At 36.7% G+C, this 22,323-nt stretch overlaps 1 protein-coding gene across 1 annotated transcript in view; it reads left to right on the top strand.

Moving 5' to 3' along the window:
* The first annotated feature begins 5,237 nt into the window (after positions 1-5,237).
* Positions 5,238-22,323, top strand: part of LOC108695514 (transmembrane channel-like protein 2-A) — a 33,430-nt gene continuing 16,344 nt past the window's right edge. The window contains exons 1-14 of the mRNA XM_018224080.2: positions 5,238-5,280; positions 6,792-6,845; positions 8,195-8,531; positions 10,600-10,755; positions 11,074-11,164; positions 11,716-11,797; positions 13,156-13,262; positions 14,073-14,171; positions 17,091-17,233; positions 17,495-17,642; positions 18,240-18,428; positions 19,390-19,569; positions 20,898-21,038; positions 21,771-21,899. Coding sequence (XP_018079569.1) covers positions 5,238-5,280; positions 6,792-6,845; positions 8,195-8,531; positions 10,600-10,755; positions 11,074-11,164; positions 11,716-11,797; positions 13,156-13,262; positions 14,073-14,171; positions 17,091-17,233; positions 17,495-17,642; positions 18,240-18,428; positions 19,390-19,569; positions 20,898-21,038; positions 21,771-21,899 — 1,899 coding nt within the window. The remainder of the gene's footprint in view (positions 5,281-6,791; positions 6,846-8,194; positions 8,532-10,599; positions 10,756-11,073; positions 11,165-11,715; positions 11,798-13,155; positions 13,263-14,072; positions 14,172-17,090; positions 17,234-17,494; positions 17,643-18,239; positions 18,429-19,389; positions 19,570-20,897; positions 21,039-21,770; positions 21,900-22,323) is intronic.

The raw sequence follows: 22,323 nt of genomic DNA on the forward strand, positions 1-22,323 counted from the left end.
AGCACAACTGTGAGTACGACAGAGGATCAATGCGACATGACTGACCCTGTACCTACCACCTCGCTCCTAACCACAAATATACAAGGCCTAGCAGAGGCTTATGATGCAGAGGATCTTACATTGGCGGGAGTAGCCTCGGTCCTCAAGAATACGATCCAAACCTGCCACAAAGCAACCATGGCTAAGGTTGAAGAGCTGCACATGGACTTTGCTATCCTACGACAAGATCTGCAAAAGGCTAGGGAGTGACTGAGCGGATAGGCCAACTCCAAAGCAGGGTGGAGTCAGCGGAGGCCATATCCGACAATCTAGAAAATCGCCTCCATAGGAATAATCTCAGGATAATCGTGCTACCTGAAAGAGTTGAAGGGCCCAATGCCACTAAATTTACAGAGGACTGGCTTAAAGTGGTATGCAGTACTGAAGCCTTCTCGCCAGCATTCATCATCGAGTGAGCACATTGAATAACTGCTAGGCCATTGCCATCGGGTGCTCCTCTGTACTGTCCCAACAGTTATGAATACTTGATCAACAGATAGTTTGTCAAATTAAGTGGCATATTAAAGAATCTTGTCATACCTAAATATATATATTTAAGTAAATCTCTTGCCTTGAACCTCCATTTCGTGATGGTCTGTGTGCTGCCTCAGAGATCACCTGACCAGAAATACTACAACTCTAACTGTAGAGTTAATCTCCCCATAGAGGCGACTATTCTTCTTGCCGAACGACCGATTTTAGGGAAGTCTGACCAATCCTTTGAAATTATCGTGTGGTTAGTGGGATTCGAACGATCGTACATCAACTGATTTTTCAACTGACATCTGTCAGGAAATTGATCGGCCAGGTCAAAAAATCTTTGTCGGTCCCAGTGCAATCTATCTATGTTTGCAGGGCCAAGCAGGCAGCTCCCCTTTGTTTTCCTGGCAAATTGGTCTTTTTAGTTGATGGTCAGTTCGTACCGAGAAAATCGTGGTCTCACGGTGAGGATCGGATCTTTTAAAAATGTGCACAGTGAATCCTAGAATCCCAGGGGGCGGCCGTTATTTTTTCTATTTATGATTACCCAATGGCCAATACTACTAGAAAAGTATATTATTATGAAAATGGTTTATTTACACGAAGCAGGGTTTTACATATGAGCTGTTTTATGCAATAACTTTTTATAGAGACCTACATTGTTTGGGGGTTATAGTTTTCCTTTAACCATTGTTACGCTGCCCCCTAGTGACCAAAGCTATTCAGCCAACTCTGTATTTCCTTGTTTGTAAACCCTCCTCCTATTCCATCCTCGTGTGTGATGTCAGTTCCTCCCATCATCCTCTTGTGTTCCTGCCTTTCATCAGAGATGAACTTTAGCTCAAAGGTTAGGAAAGGAATATTCCTTTTGACCTGCAGCACTTATTCATTAACTGCTACATGTGTCCATCCACCTCAAATAAAGCAGCTTTGTGGATTACAAGTGTCTGGCGAGTTCAGGTATCTGGCAAAGATTGCCCTCAGTGGTTGTTACAGCTCCATACAGGCCCAGCAGGGAGGTCTCACGAGGAAATCAGCCATTGTCACAGCAATTTCGAGTCAGAATACCCTTCAAGACCCATTATAGCCCTGCTCTTGAATTTTAGAGAAAGAGATGCGGCCCATTAGCTACTAGATGCAAAGGGGAAATGAAGTTTGAAAATACAACTATACCTCTATATCCTGAATTCTCAAATGAAATACGCAAACAATGGCAACAATTTACTTCAGTCAAGCGGCAATTTCGTGACGCAGGCCTCCAATACACCATGGTATATCCTGCCAAACTATGGGTTGCGTTGACTTCTTTGCCTCGCTGGTAGAGGCCACCCGATGGCTAGACAGTAGAAAGTAAGTAGAGTAAACAGGACATACTAAAGCTATCACAAAAGCTGCCTCACCAGGTCATATACTACAGTCTCTAGGGTTAAACAAACCTCCAATCTACTGTATTTCCTACCTGGTACAAATCAGATTCATGAGCTAGGTAATCTGGATGGTAAACATGGGATAAAATACACTAAATAGGACCAATTGAGCACACAATGGAATGATACCCCCTTAGGGCTCTTACACATGAGCGTTCTGACCTGCGCTCCCCTGCGTTCCGTTTTTTGGCGTTCAGCCGCAGGGGAGTGCAGGGATAGACGCAAGTCATTATTTCAAATGGGGCTGTACTCACTCAGGCGTGTGTAGGCGCCGAACGCAGGAAAAATGCAGCATGTTGCGTCTGAACCTGCGTTCGGCGCCTACACGCGCCTGAGTGAGTACAGCCCCATTTGAAATAATGACTTGCGTCTATTCCTGCGCTCCCCTGCGGCTGAACACCAAAAAACGGAACGCAGGGGAGCGCAGGTCAGAATGCTCATGTGTAAGATCCCTTATACCTGTTTTTTTTACAATTAACCCCAATAGGGATGTTTTGCCTCCAGTAACGATTGATTATATCTTAGCTGGAATCAGCCAAAATGAACCCACCGGGGACCGAACCCAAGGGCCCTCTGGGGGAAAAAACCAGGCCATTTGCTGCATGTGCCACAGAACAAATAAGTGGGGTTGGCGGAGACCGACCTAGGGGGGCACGCAGTCTGCTGCTAGGTCAGTCGATGGGATTGCTAAGGTGTGTGTGGGGGGGGGGAAGGTCGCCTGCCTGTGATGGGGCCTTGCTAAAATACAACATGGCGGTTGGCAGCATCCTTTGCTAAAGGGCTTTCTTGACAAAACTCCATTTGGATGCCCTTTTTCTTACAGGGGTTGCATGTAAGATTCCACCACTGCCCTTTTTGGGGCGTGCTTTGCATCAGCTCGCAGCTGACCTTGTTTAACAATGACAGGGATCTGTAGAAGGCTGGAAAAAAACATTTGTAAGCTGATTAGCAAATGCAGCTTTTGGCACTTTACCGAACAGTAAATATTGGTTACCCATTAATGTGATGAATAAAAGGCAACTTCCACCAAAAGCTTTCCACCCGGGCTCGAACCCAGGAACAATAATTAACCCCAATAGGGTTGATTTGTCTCCAGTAACGATTGATTATATCTTAGCTGGGATCAAGTACATGTTTTATTAAAAAGAGGAAAAAGGAAATCATTTTTAAAAAATTTAATTATTTGATTAAAAAGGAGTCTATGGGAGATGATCTTCCCGTAATTCAGAGCTTTCTGGATAACAGGTTTCCAGATAGCAAATCCTATACCTGTGCTGTACTTCCCTGACAGATGTACCTATGCTTGGAATAAGATTAAGGGGATGATTCATCAAGGTCCAAATTTGCCACGATTCAAATTTTTTTTTGCACAAAAACTCACAAATTCTAATTATATTTTCAAAACTCGAATGTCTGGTATTTATTAAGCACCAAAAAAACTCAAAAACACAAATTTGAATCTAAAAGCTGGCGTGGTCATGTATAAGTCAAATGACAAAATTCAAGCCATTTTTTTAATTCGAGATTTTCCAGTCTTCGAGTTTGTAAACTCTCAGATTTGAGGTTTTTAGGCTTATCAACTAGAAAAAGATTTGGTATTCAAGGTTTGTAAGCCTATAACTCGGAAAATTGTGTTTTTCCATAAATTGGATTTTTGATAACTAAACCCGTAAATAAATACAATATGAATATAATATATGAATACTTCTGCCCCCAAGTCTCACTGCATGTGTATATTCACACTAAATCCAAGTGCAAGACTTTCCTCCAACATCCTGCAGTGATCAAAATAGCAGTCTTACTCTTCTAGTTTCCTGCCCTTAACACAATGGATGCAGAAGGAAGAGGAAGCAAAGGAGAATCTATGCCAGCAAAACCCATGTACTGTATGTGCACTGTCTGCAAACAATTCTAATTTGATGATTTGACATTGGATTTTATTTCCTAAGTGTTCCCACTGCAGCCTTGTTATATAATATGTGCCCTACTGTTAGTCTTTAGCTAAAACGTATCCATTCATTAAAAATGAATAACATTTCTATCTAATGTTTAGGTCACCTGAATGCTCACATTTCCATTGAGATGCCGTTAAGTGTACTGTCTTAAACCGAGCATTGTGTCTTACATGACAATCAACTGCTTTTGTACCTATGAATACATTTTGAGGTGTTTGAATAAAAGTCATAATTCAAGGCTGGAATCAATTACAGATGATAGGAAAACAACAATGCTGAATCCAGATATCATTTTTCAGGCATATTGGGATTCCCCTTTTTTCCCCCATAATATTTTTACCTTGTAGTACTTTTAGCTCTTCTGTTTTTTATTTTTCCTTGAAGGAATTTTCTTGATGGTAAATGTTACCTGAGCTGGGTTCAAGGGCTTAGCAAAGGGAAAAGCTGAGCTTGAAAAAATGCTATACAAGAGATGGAGAAAGAGAAACAGAAGTTACCTAAATGTTGAGAGCACAGTTTTATGGATATTGGGAAATACAGTGAAACCTCAATTTTACAAATTTCTCTGTAATACTAGATATAATATAAGATATAATTAAACTTTATTGGAAGCAAAACCAGCCTATTGGGTTTATTTAATGTTTACATAATTTTCTAATAGACTTAAGGTATGAAGATCCAAATTACGGAGTTATCTGGAAAACCCCAGGTCCTGAGCATTCTGGATAACACATGACTTTTGGACAGTAACATGTATTACATGACACTCAGTTGCATATTCCAGCTTTATCCATAGTCCTTGCACCATCTCTCTCTTTCCATCATTAAAAAATGAATATCAGTTATCTCTTTTCTAAATTAGAAGCTGTGTTTTTGGCAAACCCAATGTATATACCTACGGTATATGCTATAGCTTCTGATTACAAGGTAATAAAATATACAGTTGTCATAGAAGTCAGAATTGGAGAACCCCTTGTATTGTCTTGTATAATACAGCAAATTCATATATTTTAGCTAAATTATAGTCATAGTACATCGATTCAAAGACAATTGAAGTACTTAGGGTTGCAAGTTCTTCCTTTCTAATGGCTGTTGCCTTAGACACTGACACAAACTAAAGTAGTTATGTCACCTCCTCCTGTAAAAACACCTCTGGGACAAGGGCTGGGTGCGGTTGCCTCTTAATTATTTATTATTAGTATGGATTATCTTACTATACAGCATACATACTGAAATGTTCTCACCACCAAAAAGACACTTTTCAAGAAAGTGAGAAGACCTAAGGTGAATTTAAAAAGGATATACACAAGCCTCACATTTTCCTCAACTTTCAAAAATGGTGAAAAAGAAAAGTCACATGGAGAGTCTGATGGTGGAGGGTAAGTATGTAAATGTGGAGTTTTTGTTTAGAATCGCACAAACATTCTTACAAAAATGCGTATTTTGAGGAGTTCATATTCTTATTCAGATTCACCTTTTTTTCGTTCTTGCTGTTAAAATCAATAGAATCCACAATTTCAAACTGCAATGACACCAGAATTCTGGCAATACGGGTAGGTGAATGTCCTAAAGTAGGTTGTAATCTGGAGAGATCCCAATCCAGTGTCTGATAACCAGGTTACATTTTAAAGCAAACACTACATTTGGCTTAAAATAGTTAACCATCAGACACATTTAAGATATCCAGCCAGATAGAAAATCCTTTTGCTGAAATATTGTCTGTATTACGTGTTGTTTGTAAAATACCGTATACAAATACAATACATATATACAATACATATTAGCACAGTAGAATAAGAGAATGGGAGGGCAACGCTCACAGTGACATATGTGAAGACACTTATTTGTATAAATAAATATTTAAAAATCAAAAAAGTATCCCAATATTGTAGCAAACCTTAAGTAATTAAGGTCTTAAGATAAACAGAGACTTCCTGGTGCCAAAGTGCTGAAACAACTTTATTTCAGAATGGTAAAATATACTGTATCTTAAACTAAAAATTCAATGGTAGAACACAGTATCTTGTTGTGTGCAAAGAGTTGCAACTAACATGCTGGTAGCTGTATCTTGTGTATGCCATTGTGCATGCATTTTGGCAGCCCATTATGTCTCATTATTGTAATAACAATTTGAAATGAATTGCAATCAACTCCAAATCTAACAATTTATGTCCATGTTCACATTAATATGTTTGTTTCTATAACAGGGTAATATAATAAAAAAAGACTGCATTTCTAGTAACTAATAGCAACCAGTAAATACTAGCTGCTGATTGGATGCTCTGGTTTAACAGACACTTAGCAAAATTAACATCCTTAACCTTCTAAAGGTTTTACTATTTTAAAATCTTGTATTTCTCAGAAAGTAAGGTTTTATTTTAATATACATGAGTGACTTGAGCATAAGAATTACATTTTATTAGCAGACGTTTTTTTGCCTCTGTACCCAAATATTTTTTTTTATATTATTATAATTAATATATAACTTTGGACTTTATGTATTGAATACAGGTATGAGATACGTTATCCAGAAAGCTCCAAATTACAGAATGACCATCTCCCGTAGACTCCATTTTATTCAAATAATCAACATTTTTAAAACTGAATCCCTTTTTCTCTGTAATAATAAAACAGTTCTTTGTACTCGATCCCAACTAAGATATAATTAACCCATACTGGAGTCAAAAAACAGCCTATTGGGTTTATTTAATGTTTACATGATTTTCTAGTAGACTGAAGATATGAAGATCCAAATTACGGAAAGATCCGTTATCTGGAAAACCCCAGGTCCCGAGCATTCTGGATAACAAGTCCCATACCTGTACAAGCTTAAAGGTTCCTCTGTAATAAAAAATAAATCTAATAACATGATTCATTTATTCATTTGTAGTGGGAATAGATATTGATGGACAGGTGGAGAGTACTACTGAGAGTGACAGTGAGGGTAAGTAAAATCTGTGAATACTTTGGTAAGCGGACTTAAAGCTATTACTACATGGAGATTTGGACATTCTACTTTTAGATGTGTATTCATTGTATCCAGTATAACAACCCTTGTGGTCTAGAATAACTGTCTTACATATATGTAAAAGAGCATTGCATTTACACTAATATACCCAGTGATTTGATAATTGAAATGAATAATTATGGCAGTTGATGCCTCGAGCAGCTTTACAGTGATTGGCTCTTGTGATGAGAATAATAGTGAATGAATGCCTCAATACTATCTGGATGTAATTACTGGTTAAGAGGTTCAACGGATAGGTTCATTTATGCCTATATGTAAAAATGTGTGAAATTGTGTTTTTTACTCCACATGCTGGATGATTTATCTGGCATTTTTGGAAAAAGTAGGCCAGTATTTATGTAATGTGAGCAAATATTGGCATGCTACTTTTTATGATCAAACATAAGTTATCAGATGCTCAGAATATCTTCCAGATCTGGTTTGTGCTCCTACTACTTAAATTACCCAATGAGGACACCCTAGAATGGCCAGTTGCTAGAAGCTTATTATTAAGGGGCCCTGCTATGTTGGAGCCTTCTGTCACTCCAGCCTGAGTGGCTACCAGATCACTCAGTATATAGGAACAGCTGCTGATGAAAGGACTTGAGTCATAAGCAGACATGTTTTTTTTCGGGGGGGGGGGGGTGCACATCATATAACATCATCCTGGAATGGTTGATGAAAGGGCCCAGAATAGCAGCTGGTGATCAGCAATTAATGAGGCCCTGTAGGACTGGGGCCTACTGGGATTTTTCCTGGTATCCTCGTGGGCCAGTTCTACCCTGTACAGGATTATCTTTTCTTTAATCAACCCACTGCTTTATAGTACAAAAATATACCATCCAGTGGTATTGTGAAAGTTTAAAATAGTTTTTTAGCATCAAAGTAAACCTATTTGTACCAGGAGATTTGACATTAAAAAGGGCTATTACTAGGGATATTACTAGACTAGACCAGAGTACTTGGTTGATTTGCAGAAAGTCAATAGATAATTTTAGGGAAGGGGCTGTTGAGATACATTTTTGAGATGATATTAGTCAAAATACTTTGTGTGCCACTAACATTAAGATCATAAAAGCAATTGTAACTAACCAAGAAAAGGGGTAATGATGCTCATTTACAGAACACTGTCACATCAGACTGTACCTTAAATAATAGGTGTACAAAAAATGCAAACCACATTAGCTATAAAAAGGTTTGTCAAATAAAATAAAAATATAAATTTGTTTAATGATTTAGTGCATGGAATTCGTTTATGGAGACAAACCACCCTCTTATTTCTACAGAGGAAAGAACCAGACGCATTGCAAACAGTCGCCAGAATCGCTATTTAAAGAAGACAAGAGATACCGAGGAGAGTGAAAGTGATGATGATGAGGACATTTCCATGCCGAGGAGGAAAAAAATAGTCAGGAAAAAAAACATTAAAAGAACAGGAAGAGAAAATGATGATGAAGAAGAGACAGAAAGTGAGGATGAAGATGATGTTGAGCCACCCACTAGTAATGGCAGAACCAGAAAAAATAAGAACACGAATGTCAACAAAAACGTGAAAAAGGAAGTGAATGGAAAAGGAAATGCTAAAAATCAAAAGAACCAGAAAAAGAAAGGAAAAAAGAGCAGGTATAAATATGTGGTTTAAACTACAAATTGATTCTTACATTTTTGTAATAAGCCATTTCTTATGAACTCATGTTGAGTCAATTAATCTGTTACCGTCACAATGTTGATGGTTTTGTATAGAAATACTGGACAGACCCAATATTCTGCGGACCCAGGGGTGAAGAACCCTCACTTATTCTGAGAAAGCTTATTGTTGGGCTGCTGCTTATCTTGATGACATCTTACAAGGAACAGTGACTAAGGTGATGTTGTAATGGAAGTTTGTTGAAACATTACAATCATTTATGGGCCTGAAAGAGCTTTAATGCTAGTGTGTTGGTCTCACAAACAGGGTAAATCGCATTAGTCTCTGAATTAATAATCCATCTAAGGCAGGAGAAAGCAGTTTCATTGAATCCAATCCGCTGAGAGGAACACTTTGATCAAGATATAACCCCATATGTAATAAAAGGCACAAAGTTTGTCAGATGCAGTAACCTATACAGCCTGCTATAAATGCAGCCTGCAGTAAATGGTACTATGTACCCTATGGCTGTGCATCTTGTATTCTGGTAGTAATCTACACAAAAAGCTGAGGCTTAAATGTTTTGTTAGTTAAAGGAATAATATAATATGACATTGTATAATTTTATCTCTAGAATTAGTCTATATATTTTCTATTTCTCTTAATGTCCTGCCTCTTTGAAGACAGCAAGTGAAAATGCCATGTGATTGTTGGGGTCACTGACAATCACATATAGTAATTCAAAATAATTAGCTAAACTGTGAAAAAAATCACTCATCGCTATTCAGTTTTGTTTCTTATTGCTTATCTTTCTGTTCAGACATTTTACTAGTTCCATTGTGAACTCTAAACTGCTTCCTTGTCAGTAATCCAGCTGTTTGTAAACACAGTAGCTAGGCCTGTCTTTTATGCATTCCTCGTCATAGACTTCAGATTAGATGAGCACTTTAGAAGAATATATCTGTGTTCAGCTCTAAGATAATGTAGATTATTTATATGGGCCTGAATGGTCTGATTTCGGCAATGATGTCTCAGCACTGTGGCCCTAGGTTTGATTGCAACCAGGATTTGAGTGGGATTTTAGATTGTAAACTTCACTGGGGCATTGACGTAAATGATGTAAAGAATATGTCAGCAATGTATAAATATATGTTGATAATGGCTCTAGACTTTGCAGAAATGTGTTTTTCCAATAGTTTCAGCAGAGAAACAACAAAAGAAGAACAAATAGTAAGCAGGTTGCTAAATATCAAGGCTTATTGGTTTTTCCAACATTGCAGTGCTATTTTTCCTTCAAATTTCTAATGACTTAAATAAAAAAGAAAAACAATTTTTACTTTTTTGACAGTACCGGCCCTTTAAGTAAATTACATTCACATCCATAATTCCATACAGGTACCTGTATGTGCCAGAATACAAACATTACAAACATTTGAAAAGTCTGTAACCTTTTCAAATGTTTGTCTGTAAAGGACTATGTTTTTTTAATAATATAAGGTGCAACGTTTTCTACTGTTCCTATGAAGATGTTCATACCCTCCAAAATTACTTTTATATTAACTATTCCACTCACTATACTTTCCCTCTTCTGCTTTAAACTTTGTGCTGTCTTTTGCTTTACAAACCCCCACATTGCTCTTTACATTTCTACCCTATTGTTTCAATCCTATCATCACTATTGTATCATATTTTCTTCTCCCTCGTATCTCCATAGACAATATATATATATATATATATATATATATATATTATTAGTTATATGTTCAAACATCCCCATCACTATTCAGGTATTTAAGTAAGGAAGTTACAATTGTTTGGGTGTATAAGGACAAACAGCTGTGCTTTATATTTACTGCACCTAATTATGAATACCGTTTCTTTTATTTATTATTTCTAATAAATGTATTTAATTAAATTATTTATTATATTTATTACATATTTATTTCTTTCCATTATTTATAAGAACTTTATTATCTGACTGATCATATCAAGCTCCCTAAAGATGTACTGGTGCTTTTAAGTTACAAATACATATTTTAATTTAATTCCACCTCTGCTCTTTAGCTCCTCTTCCTCATCATCATCATCAAGTTCAGATGAAGAAAGTATGTCTGAGAGTGAAAGAGAAAGGCTGATGGAGAAGATTGAAGAAAAGAAAAAACTTGTTTCCAGTATTAGAAGCAAACCTTGGCGCATGCACAAAAAACTTTCCCTGATCAGGTTTGGGGCTATTATCCACCAATTTGTTTGGGGGTTCCGCTTCTGTCACAGGATCTAAAGCTGAAAGCTCTTCTTTAAACCACTTTATCTGCTCCTTGTGAACCCAAAGAGCATCTAAATATTACCTTTCACATCCTAAAATCCTTAAAATCTTTATTCTCTTGCATAGCAAAGGAATTAAAGTAAGTAACCTGATAATCCTAATCTGCCACTGTTTATGCCCTTCTTTGTAAAAACACTGTCTGTAATGCTTTCTAGGTAAACTAATGTTCAATTATGTATTTTATACTCTAACCTTGTGTCTCTTCCATTAACCAGGGAAGCTCAGGACTTTATAGAAAAATTTGAGGGTGCATTGGGAAGAGGAAAAGGGAGAAGACTATATGCATATAAAGTCATGATGGCCAAGGTATACTCTGTATTTAAATATACATTATGCTAAACTCAGTGCTACCCTTATCAGTGTATAATGAGAATTTGAGATAGTTGAGGTAGCGCAGAGTAGATGCATACTGTGGCTTGTATGATAGTTTGCATGTGTTTTTTGGTCAGGCAAAGATAAATGATCATCCATAATCTGTAATAATTATATATATTGCCACTACCTTTCCTGAATCACATCAAAATAATTTGTGCATATAATTAGCTTCATTATTTGCTCTAATAATATTATGTTTTGTATTTTAAACGTTGTACTACTGTCATACCTCGGGCTAACAATTTTTTCCCTGTGATGCAAAATGACCAAAAAATAGCTGTTCTTTCATTGGGTAATGCATTCTGTATGTATATTTAAGATGATGTTGCCCACAATTAATAGGATGTTGCTCTTAGTAGTAAATGTATTAGAGAGGATACTAGGAAGTTATGAATGGCAAATTAAACATGAATGTGATTACTTGGGAGTATAATGATTAATAACTAATGTATTGCATGGGTGTATGCATATTAATCTTTCAGAAATGGCTGAAGTTTAAAAGAGATTTTGAGAACTTCAAAACAGCCTGTATTCCATGGGAAATGAAAATTAAAGAAATTGAAAGTAAGTGGCACCCTCATTTACCATCTTTTTTTGGCAGAAAATCATACTGGAGGACACATGCAGTTTATATCTGTTGGTATTGTAAACTGGGATACATCAATCTTCAAATTTGAGTATAACAAATGGCTATTGCAGGAAGAAAACGTTGAAAAAAACCGCACACAAACACTTTTTTTATTCTGGCTTCCTAGCTTATGTAAGAAAAAACTCAGAATAGTCACAGTCATGTTTGCTTGTGGAAGTCAAGTCACACACAAGAGAAAATCACACTGTTCCATAAATTTTCGTTGAGACTGAAAATCTGGAATGTTTTAGTAAACTGGGGGAAAAAAGTTGTTTGAGCCAATTTTCCATTTACGTCTATAGAAAGTCGCCAGCTTTTACTGTTACTTGCTGGGCGCTTTCATGTGAGTTTTCATGCAACTATTCTTACACATATCCACATTCACATATGTTTAAATTTCTTTGGTGGGGGGAAGCGAAAAAAAAAAAACATGCTTGAATTTTTATATATATATACCCCAGAGTATTCCCACACTTCAGTGTATATTGAGGGGCGTGAACACTAACACCATAAATGAACTACAACTAGGGTTGCTTGTCCGGTTTTGACCTGGACAGACAGTTTTCGTAAGGGCTGCCCAGGTCAAAACATCTGTCACTGCCGCATGAGCTCTCCGGAGGTAACAGCGGGGCAAGGTAACCCTAACTACAATTCCCATCTTAAAAGACCTGAGACCTGTTCAGTGTCTAATGCTATGTAATAATACCAAAACTTTTTCCTACTGGGAACTAATTCTATATATTCACATACAGTTATAGACCATTTGGTCAAGTCAAGGGCCCCATCAAAACTCAGTGACTTGCTTTATGTTTTTATGGGTTAAGGTATTTCAACCTGAAGTGATATAAGATATTTATTTTTTACTACATTCAGTACATTGCTGCACATGGTTATTTGTATTCTAAAGCACATGAGACAGGTTGGATATAGTCTTTAAATGGGTTTCTTGATAGTGAGGGGTATACAGCTTAAAAAGCCTGATATATTATGTATAAAGATTCTGGAAGATTACACAATATAACCTTGAGATTGTATTAGCACACAACTAGTGATGGGTGAAACACGAATTTTGACGCCGGCGACAATTCCGATGCCGTCGACAATTCCGACGCTGGCGACAATTCTGACGTCCATTAAAGTCAATGGGTCAATTGTCGCCGGTGTCGGAATTGTCTTTGGCGTCAAATAAATTTTGACGGCACCAAATTTTCGCCGCAAATTCGCGCCGATCATTACACAAAACTTGTGCATTGTAATTTCTCTTGCTCAAATATGAATTGTTTTCTTTTTCAAGGTCACTTTGGATCCTCTGTGGCATCGTACTTTATCTTTCTTAGATGGATGTATGGTTTGAATTTAATCCTTTTGTCCTTGGTATTTGGACTGATCGTTATTCCAGAGGTAATTCTGCAAGGTCTCTGCACAGAGCCGAGACCTGCTGCAATTTTTATTTGTGCATGGCAGTGCACTGGTTTTTTGCACTTTGCACTAATTAATTGAATAACTGAATAATTCACCACTCATCAGCCCCAAAGTCATGTTTGCATTTCACCTTGAAATATGAAAGGTTCTAAAATGACAGCTAGATTTAAGTTAACCATTTCCTACAATATATTTATCTAGTATCATTTCAGTTAATAAATCAGCCAGTTTACAAATATATGCACTCTGTGACATGAACTAAGCTGGCCTACTGACTTATATGGAGCAGTCTATTTAAAAATATATAAAATTCCTTATTTATAACAAGCAAAAACATTTCAGAAGTCATTTATGACTCCAGGGTGCAAATGCAAGCATATACCCCCTGCACGACCAAGAAAATCTGGTGCTCAGTGACAAGTGCAGAATCAGGTTGCACAGCTCGACTTGTCCTTACATTGGGTCAGCATAATTATACAACACATGCTAAGACAATGTTATATATAAAAAGCTTAATTTCTGGTGTTAGTGGGGCTCATTTATAAACACTTTGCAAATTAGCAACCAATCAATGGCTGGCTTTTTCAGCAACCTGCAGGTTGAATATTGAAAGCAAAACTTTGATTGGTTGCCATGGGTTACTGCCCAGGTGCAAATTAGCACAGTGTTTATAAATGAGTCTCTATATCGCTTTAAGATGGTCATGTCTGTGAAAGGTGAATTCTAATACAGTGACTTTTCAAAGGCATAGTACATTTTAATCTCTTATCTACATTTTCATTAACACAGGTTCTGATGGGATTACCAGCTGGAAGCATACCAAGAAAAACCATACCAAGAGAGGAGCAAGCAACGTCAATGAACTATGGTGTGCTCAGTGAGTTTGGGGTAAAATAGCTCTAAAAAAACTCATTATAATATGACTATTTTAATGCGTAATTACAGATATATCAGTATGCCTCCAATAAACCTTAGATGCATTAGTTGAAATTCACAAACAAATTATATGACTCTCTCTCTCTCTCTCTCTCTCTCTCTCTCTCTCTCTCTATATATATATATATATATGACTTTTTGTTTTAATTGATGTTTAATTGATTTTTAGAAGACTTGAATAAGGCATGGTGATCCAAATTATAAAAGAAACCCTCATTTGGAAATCCCTAAATCCCAAGCATTCTGGTTAATAAAAACCAGGATTATATCAATTATCATATTGATATAATAAGCAATGTTGTGGATGACAGTAAGAGGCATATTTATGATCCCTCAATGATCTTGCCTGGACTAAACAAAAGCAGAAAAGGTGAATGACCTTTAAAAGAAACCTGATGCATTTCCCCCCACACAAGCCTGACACCTAAATCCCGGCAAACTTTGTAATTCTAGTAAAACCTGCTTATGGAAATAAAAATACACCAAGGTTTTACAAAACAGAATCGGGAACAAACAAGCTTGAATTCAGAAAGTCACACTTTTTTTCTGCCTACAATGGTGCTTGAAGGACCAAATACAGCAAATTGTATAAATGAAGTAAACATTTTACTTTTTTTTACAAATATGTTTCCTTGCCTCAGTATGTTCAACTATGAACTGACCCTTAAAATTTGGAAGAATTAAGATTAATAGAAAAATACAGTACTTTAATTCTATCAATTCCCATTTTATTTTTTTAAAACCCCAACAGTTATTCGTGACTGAGCAAACTAGATTTTTTTTCCTTCATTGTACTTGTGCCCAAAAGGGCATTTTATCATTCTGACCAAATGTCACTTGACTGTAATTGAAAAAGAGTTACAACACCAACCTTTTTATAAGAAAGAATTATATGACCAGGAATTTCTGTAAATTTAGGGAATAAACAATATTACAATAAATGTAATAAGAGTGCAGAGGAAAGATGCAGTGTAACTGACATGATACTGGATCTCATTGCAACAGCTAGGGGTAAAATGTCTTACATATAGTTTCTTACAGCTAAAGCTTGTGACTGAAAAAGGGCTATCCGGCATCCACAGGGCCAAAAGTATAAATTAAATTAAAAGTATAAATGCATCTCCATAGGCCCTACGTGTTTCGTAAGAGAGTCCCACATTGTACAATGGCTATCGACTAGGAGTTAGGCGGCTCAGTTTTTATTTTGAAAATCACATGCCATTGAGGGGTGCACAGATATGTGCCTATACCCTGCCCCCTGCATACCCATTTTGTATGGGACAAAATTTCATGCACTTTAATCACCAACCAGAGTTATCAATAATGGAATTATTCTGGTATTCTGGGAAACACTGCATTGTGGGAAAAAACATGGCTCATTCTGCTGATCATTTGAACTCAACAGTACCCCCCCCCCATAAATGAATTCCCACTGTCACCTTTCCTTTTCATTTTTAAGTACTTTAAGCACTTTTGGGTGTTTGGATATGTAATTCTTTTCTATAAAGTAAAGCAGCTGGTGGCCCTAGGGATACTGAGCTTATAAGAGGTTTTTGTGGGTCGGACAAATAACTCCTCCATTCTATTAAAATGTTTAACTTAGAGACAAATATCTCACCATTATTAAAAACTAGGGTGATAAATGAACAGTATAGGTATGGGATTTGTTATCCGGAAATCCAGTATACAGAAAGCTCTGAATTATGGAAAGGCTATCTCCCATAGACTCAATTTTATTATTAATATTATTATTATTAACATTTATTTATAGAGGGACAACATATTGTACATCACTTTAAAGTAAATGTGTTTATACAGCTAAATCACATGAAATACATACGTAGAACATATGGAGTTACATACATCACAACCAATATGGGTACAAAAGTGAGGAAGGCCCTGTTCAAAAGGACTAACAATCTAAAGGGAAGGGAATATGACACAAAGTAAGGGAGTGGGCAAGATCAGAATTAAGTGGGTGAGAGATGTAGTACTGTATGTGGTATTGCATTTGGTAGTTAAGCAGAGTGAGGATTGGCATCTCTAAATAAGATTTCTTGAAAGCAGAAAGGTTGGGAAAAAGTCAGACAGACCATGGGAAAGAATTCTAGAGGTGAGGCGCAACCCTTGCAAAGTCTTGAATGCGAGCATGGGAGTTAATGAGAGAGGAGTTGAGTAGCAGGTCAGTAGAGGAGCGTAGTAAGCGGTTGGTTGAGGATCTAGAGATGAGTTCAGAGATGTAGGGAGGGGCAGAGTTGAATTGAAGTGCTTTGAATGTCAGGGTCAATAATTTGAATTTTATTCTGAAAGTTGGCACAAGCCAGTGCAGGTAATGGTAGAGTGGCATGGCAGGGGCGGTTGCTGAGGTGTATAAGCCTGGCTGCAGTTTTCATTATGGACTGGAGAGGTGACAGTCTCTGACGGAGAAGGCCAATTAATAGAGTGTTACAGTAGTCTAGACTGGAGAGGTGACAGTCTCTGACAGCGAAGGCCAATTAATAGAGAGTTATAGTAGTCTAGTCTATATCCAAATAATCCATATTTTTAAAAATGCAATTTCTCTGCAATAATAAAACAGTGCCTTGTACTTGATCCCAACTAAGATATAGTTAATCCTCATTAGAAACAAAACCAGCCTTTTGGGTTTATTTAATGTTTACATAAGTTTCTAGTAGGCTTAACTTTTCCAAATTACAGAAAAATTCATTATCCGAAATACCCCAGGTCCTGAGAATTCTGGATAACAGATCCCATACCTGTACTTATATATTCACCTATTAATATTTCCATTAGACAAATATAAATAAAGAAAATGCATAAAATGTATTTTTTAAGGCTTTAGTCAGTTTGACTACTTTTCATATTTTCTAGGGAATTTTAAAATACTCAGCTCTCTTCTATGGCTACTACAATGACCAACGGACTATTGGTTTCCTAAAATATAGACTTCCTCTGGCATATTTACTCGTTGGTGTAGGGGTTTTCGGATACAGTCTTATCGTTGTAATAAGAACGTAAGTATTACTTTGCATGCAAAATCATCATTTCTTCAATCTTTCTTCTAATGATATAGACTTGATACAAAAAGAAAGGTACCTATAAAATAAACCTGTTCACACTTTGAGGGTGCTGATTGGGTTCCCTAAAACCAAAACTCTAAAAAGTGGAGTCATATGGAAGTAGGACCTTTCACACCAGTAATAACTTAATTAATGATAAGGATATAAATAGCAATTTTGTCAACTTTTTCCTGTTGTTGCATCTTTTTGACACAGAATGGCAAAGAATATCAATGAGAGCACTGCAGATGGGGACGATGATGCTTTTATGTTCAGCTGGAAAATGTTCACAAGTTGGGATTATCTCATTGGAAACCCTGAAACAGCAGACAACAAGTATGCATCAATAACCACGAGTTTCAAGGTATGTGCAAAAAGAGGAGATTTAATTGAACAGCTTAATTTCCTAACCCTAACATTTGGCACACCTCTTGGATTGTAACTTTCCTTCTACTTTAACACTTACCACCTTGGTCTGATGTCTTAAAAAGATACTGACACCAGAAATTAAACTCTTTTTTACATAATCATAATATTGCCTTTGAAAGCTTTTACATTACCTGTCTGATCCCCCATGTTCCTGTATGAGGAGGCTGCCATATTTGTGCAGCAGGAGTTCGTTAGCATTGGTAACTTAAACTGACAGGCTGAGATGAGACAGTCAGGTTGACAAAACAGTCAGGTTTAGAAACTTCAACTAACAATTACTTACAAAAATAAACCTCTCAGCAAAAAACGATCAACATGACCTATAGGTAACTTTTAATGTACATATTTTAAAAGTAGTTTCTTAGTGTCAGTATCACTTTAAGTATTTCCAAGACTTGCCATGATAGTTGTGGGCAACAATGTCTGCACTCAAAAACCTCGTGTCTTGCCACATGTGAAGAGGCTGTTCCTATATGTGACACTACAGGTTTAAAAGGTCTTATTTGTCTTGTTAATTTTATTTCTCTTCTAGGAATCTATTGTGGATGAACAGGAGAATGCAAAAGAAGAAAATATTCACCTACGGCGTTTTCTAATAGTCCTATCAAATGTTCTAATTACAATTGGCCTGGGGGGGAGTGGTTATCTTATTTATTTTGTTGTTAAGCGGTCACAGCAATTCAAGAATTTAGATAACCCAACTTGGTACCAGAATAATGAGGTAAGAAAGTATAATGGTAGGGGCATGTATATGTGCTTTATGTGACACGTTTGAGTCCTTTTAACTTTATTAAAATGGACCTGTCACCCAGACGTCCTTTTTAAATTAAACATGAAATTCAATTTCTATTTTTTATTAAATCATTCATAGCTGTTGTAAGCTCATTTAAAAATCTCTGCTGTCAATCAAATATTGTCTGCCCCTCCTCTATGCCCTGGGCATCGGGTCCCCCCCACAAACAAGATTCTGAGATGACACAAGGCTTGCCTTAATAACAGTGTCCACAAGTGGCTCCTGCCTGCTTGCTATAATTATTAATTCCCAGACTGAAGGAAACAAGATTCAAATATTTTATACAGTGTAATTAAAGTTCATTTTCCTTGACTAATGTGATAAAATAGGATTTTGAATATTTTTTTGGGTGACGGGTCCCCTTTAAGGGGCTGATTTACTAAAATTCAGATTTCTATATTTTTCACAAATCATATTTTTTCCCTGAAAATGAGTTTTTTTGATCTCAATAAAACTCTAAAAAATTTAGATTTATCAAGTATAAAAACCATGAAAAACTCTAATTCCACTTAATGGAAGCTAAGCTGATCGTATTGGACCTTTTTTAAACTTTTCAGAGGCTTTCAGATTTGTTTTTGCTAGTAAAAATTTGAATTTTTACATGCCTTAGATGTATTCCTATTTTTTTTTTTCAGATCATTCAGCGTTTTTTTTCCATTCATACATTTTTTATTCAGATCTTTTAATAACTTTCATAGCATTAGAAGTTTAAGAGAAATAGAATTTAATTGTGATTTCAAAAAGCTCTAATACCACTAAAATTAAAATTCTACTAAATGAGCCTCCACATAAAGTGTATTTAATAACTCAATTTAAATGAACAAAATAAATGACAATGTAATCACTGTTTTGTTTCACATTATGATTAATGAAATTTCTTCTGTTGTAGATAGAAATTGTTATGTCTCTGCTATCAATGTTTTGCCCTCCACTTTTTGAAACCATTGCTGCTATGGAAGACTATCACCCTAGATTGGCCTTAAAGTGGCAGCTTGGGAGAATATTCGCTCTGTTTCTGGGAAATCTGTACACATTCTTGCTGGCTTTAATTGATGATGTAAATTCAAAGGTAATGCATTAGCAGCAGTATCTGAAAAACTAACGAAACTGAGACTGAAATTACATTGGAGTAGCAACATCCAAATATTTCTGATGAGACTAAATTAAGAATAATGTTGTAGAAGTCATCTACTGTTGGCAACCTCCATCACAAATTGAGAGCAAAGGGAAAAAAAAGAAATGATGGTGCGCACAGCCACCTTTCTTCATACAAAGGGCCAGATCCAATTCAGTGACAAAACTTATGCTCACTGAATTGAATCTGTCCCAACATTTGCATGAAACATAATTTTTCTTACTGAAATCAGAGGGTGAATACAATTTATGTAACAGAAATCAGAGGAACCATTGCCGACCCTAACCCGCCCTGCTCCAGCCCGCGCCCGTCCGCACCCACGCTTCCAGGGTCCTTTTATAGACCCGCCCCACCAATGACAAAAGGGCAGGGCAAGGAGACGCGAGACTATAAAACGGGAACCCGGAAGTGGGCATTTGAAGGTGGCTGGCGCCACCCGCGAGGAGCAGTGCGAGGTCGACCCGAACCTGCCCGACCGGGTAAACCGGCGGGTCACTCGGGTATTGGGTCGGCCCGCACATCACTAATTGCAGCTATCCTTTGAGGTGGTAAAATAATGCTGGGAGTTTCAATTCTGTAACATTTGAATAGAAACGTTGCCTATTCTTGCTTTACCGTAATTTTTGTAACTGTTATTTTCATCATAATAATGGAAATGCACACACGTATTTAAAAGAGGAAAATAAGTTACTTGTACCAAATCAAATTTGGCACATAAATGAATACTCTTTATGTATGCAGTGGTATTGAAAGATGCCTTTTACCAAATGTTACCAAATATAGAAGTTGAGCTCTAGATCTTGTCCCAGACAGTTATGCTTCTATTTTCATCAACCTAGTTTTAAGACCAGTTGCTCTGTTTGTATATGTTGCACAAATATTTTTTGCACTGTGTATTGAAGATACATTTCTGAAACTTTCTCTTCAATAATAAACATGACTTATTGTAGGTTTTCCTTCTTTCCTCCTTTTTTTGTACAGGTGCTACTATACAGCATATGATTTATTTTCTCTGGAATTTGAGACACTTTAGGCGCCTATTTGTTATGGTGTGTAAAAGTGGAGTAAAACATTACTGGTGATTTTGCCCACAGCAACCAATCAGCAATTACATTTCGACAGTTAGAAAACAAAAGCAAAGATCTGGTTGATTGCTATGAGCAACAATCAGTGAGTAATGCTTCACTCCAATTTTTACACAGCATGATAAATAGACCCCCTAGAAATGACATTCGGATAATCAGTGTGTTCTGTTGTTTCAGTTGGCTCAAGAAGTGGTGGTTAAAAACGCGACACAGGCGATATTAGCCAATTATACAGCTATGCACAATGATTCTGCAAATCCAACTATGGCCCCAGCAGATGTCCCAAGAGGTCCATGCTGGGAAACAACTGTAGGCATTGTGAGTAAATGTGTAATTTTTCTGTGTATATATTAGATAAATAAAATAAGTAAAACAATATTGCTAGGATTCAATCTTGAGCAGTTTTTTTATATGATAGTGCCCAACAACTACATCTGAGAATACAAAATGTCCCTTACTTCCACCTTTATAAAATGTTTTTTACTTTGCAAACAACAGCAAGAGACCAGTGATCACAAGAGAGAACTGTATGGCCACATAAAGTCACAGACATTATGGGGCAGATTTATCAAGGGTCGAAGTTCGAGTTTATAGGAGTTTATAAAAACTCCCATCAACTGGAATTCAACTTGAGTTTTTTCACCAACCATCAACCTACTCCAAATTGGTTGTAGGACATTCCCCATAGGCTAAAACATCAATCCGGCAGGTTTTAGATGGCGAATAGTCGAAATTGAATTTTTAAAGGGACAGCACCTGATAAATTTCGAATTTTGACTTTTTTTTACAAACTTGAATCGAATTTAGACTATTGCCCAGTGGAATTACTCTAAAATAAACTTGAACATTCAAATTTAAATTTAGAATTCAAAAATTCGAATTTTCAATTCGACCCTTGTAAATCTGCCCCTCAGAGACTAATCATCTTCATGGTCGTCAGTTCTATAGTTTGTTATTCCATCCATACTCTTATTGGAATTCATAGAATTTTTGTGTAAATAATAGATATGACATAAATGACTCTCTCCCTCCCTGTGTCTCTCCTAACAGGAGTTCGTGAAACTCACTGTATCAGATACACAAGTGACTTACATAACTATCCTTCTGGGAGATTTTGGTCGGGCAGTCATTGTCCGATTCCTGAACTACTGCTGGTGCTGGGATCTGGAATCTGGTTTTGTGAGTTATTTCACAATTGTTTTATAGTAAAAAGTTGATTTCCAGTATATTTGATATATCATTTTTACTTGTGGTGTTCTCCTGTGGTAATAGCACTTCTAGTCATGTCCTTCTACTATTAGCAATACCCATACCATTGTCTGTCACTTGCTGAAATGTATTTCATTTTAGAAAGTGGTAAAAGAGGCTTCCATTCAGAAGGCAGAGAAAAGACCTTCCCAATGCTACTAAGAGCATGCTTTATGTCCATAATGCTCCTGCACTCGCAGCAGGGGCATAAATAAAATAATCCCTAAGGATTTTTACCATCTGTTTCTAGAAACGCATGTGCTGTTGAAACGTTTTGGCAATAATCAGCCTTTTGTTGCTTTGTCTTCAATCTTCATCATTGCCATATTTAATGCTTGTTGAAAGTGTAGATAAC

The sequence above is a fragment of the Xenopus laevis genome, chromosome 1L (genome assembly GCF_017654675.1).
Source record: "Xenopus laevis strain J_2021 chromosome 1L, Xenopus_laevis_v10.1, whole genome shotgun sequence".
In the NCBI taxonomy this organism is placed as follows: domain Eukaryota; kingdom Metazoa; phylum Chordata; class Amphibia; order Anura; family Pipidae; genus Xenopus; species Xenopus laevis.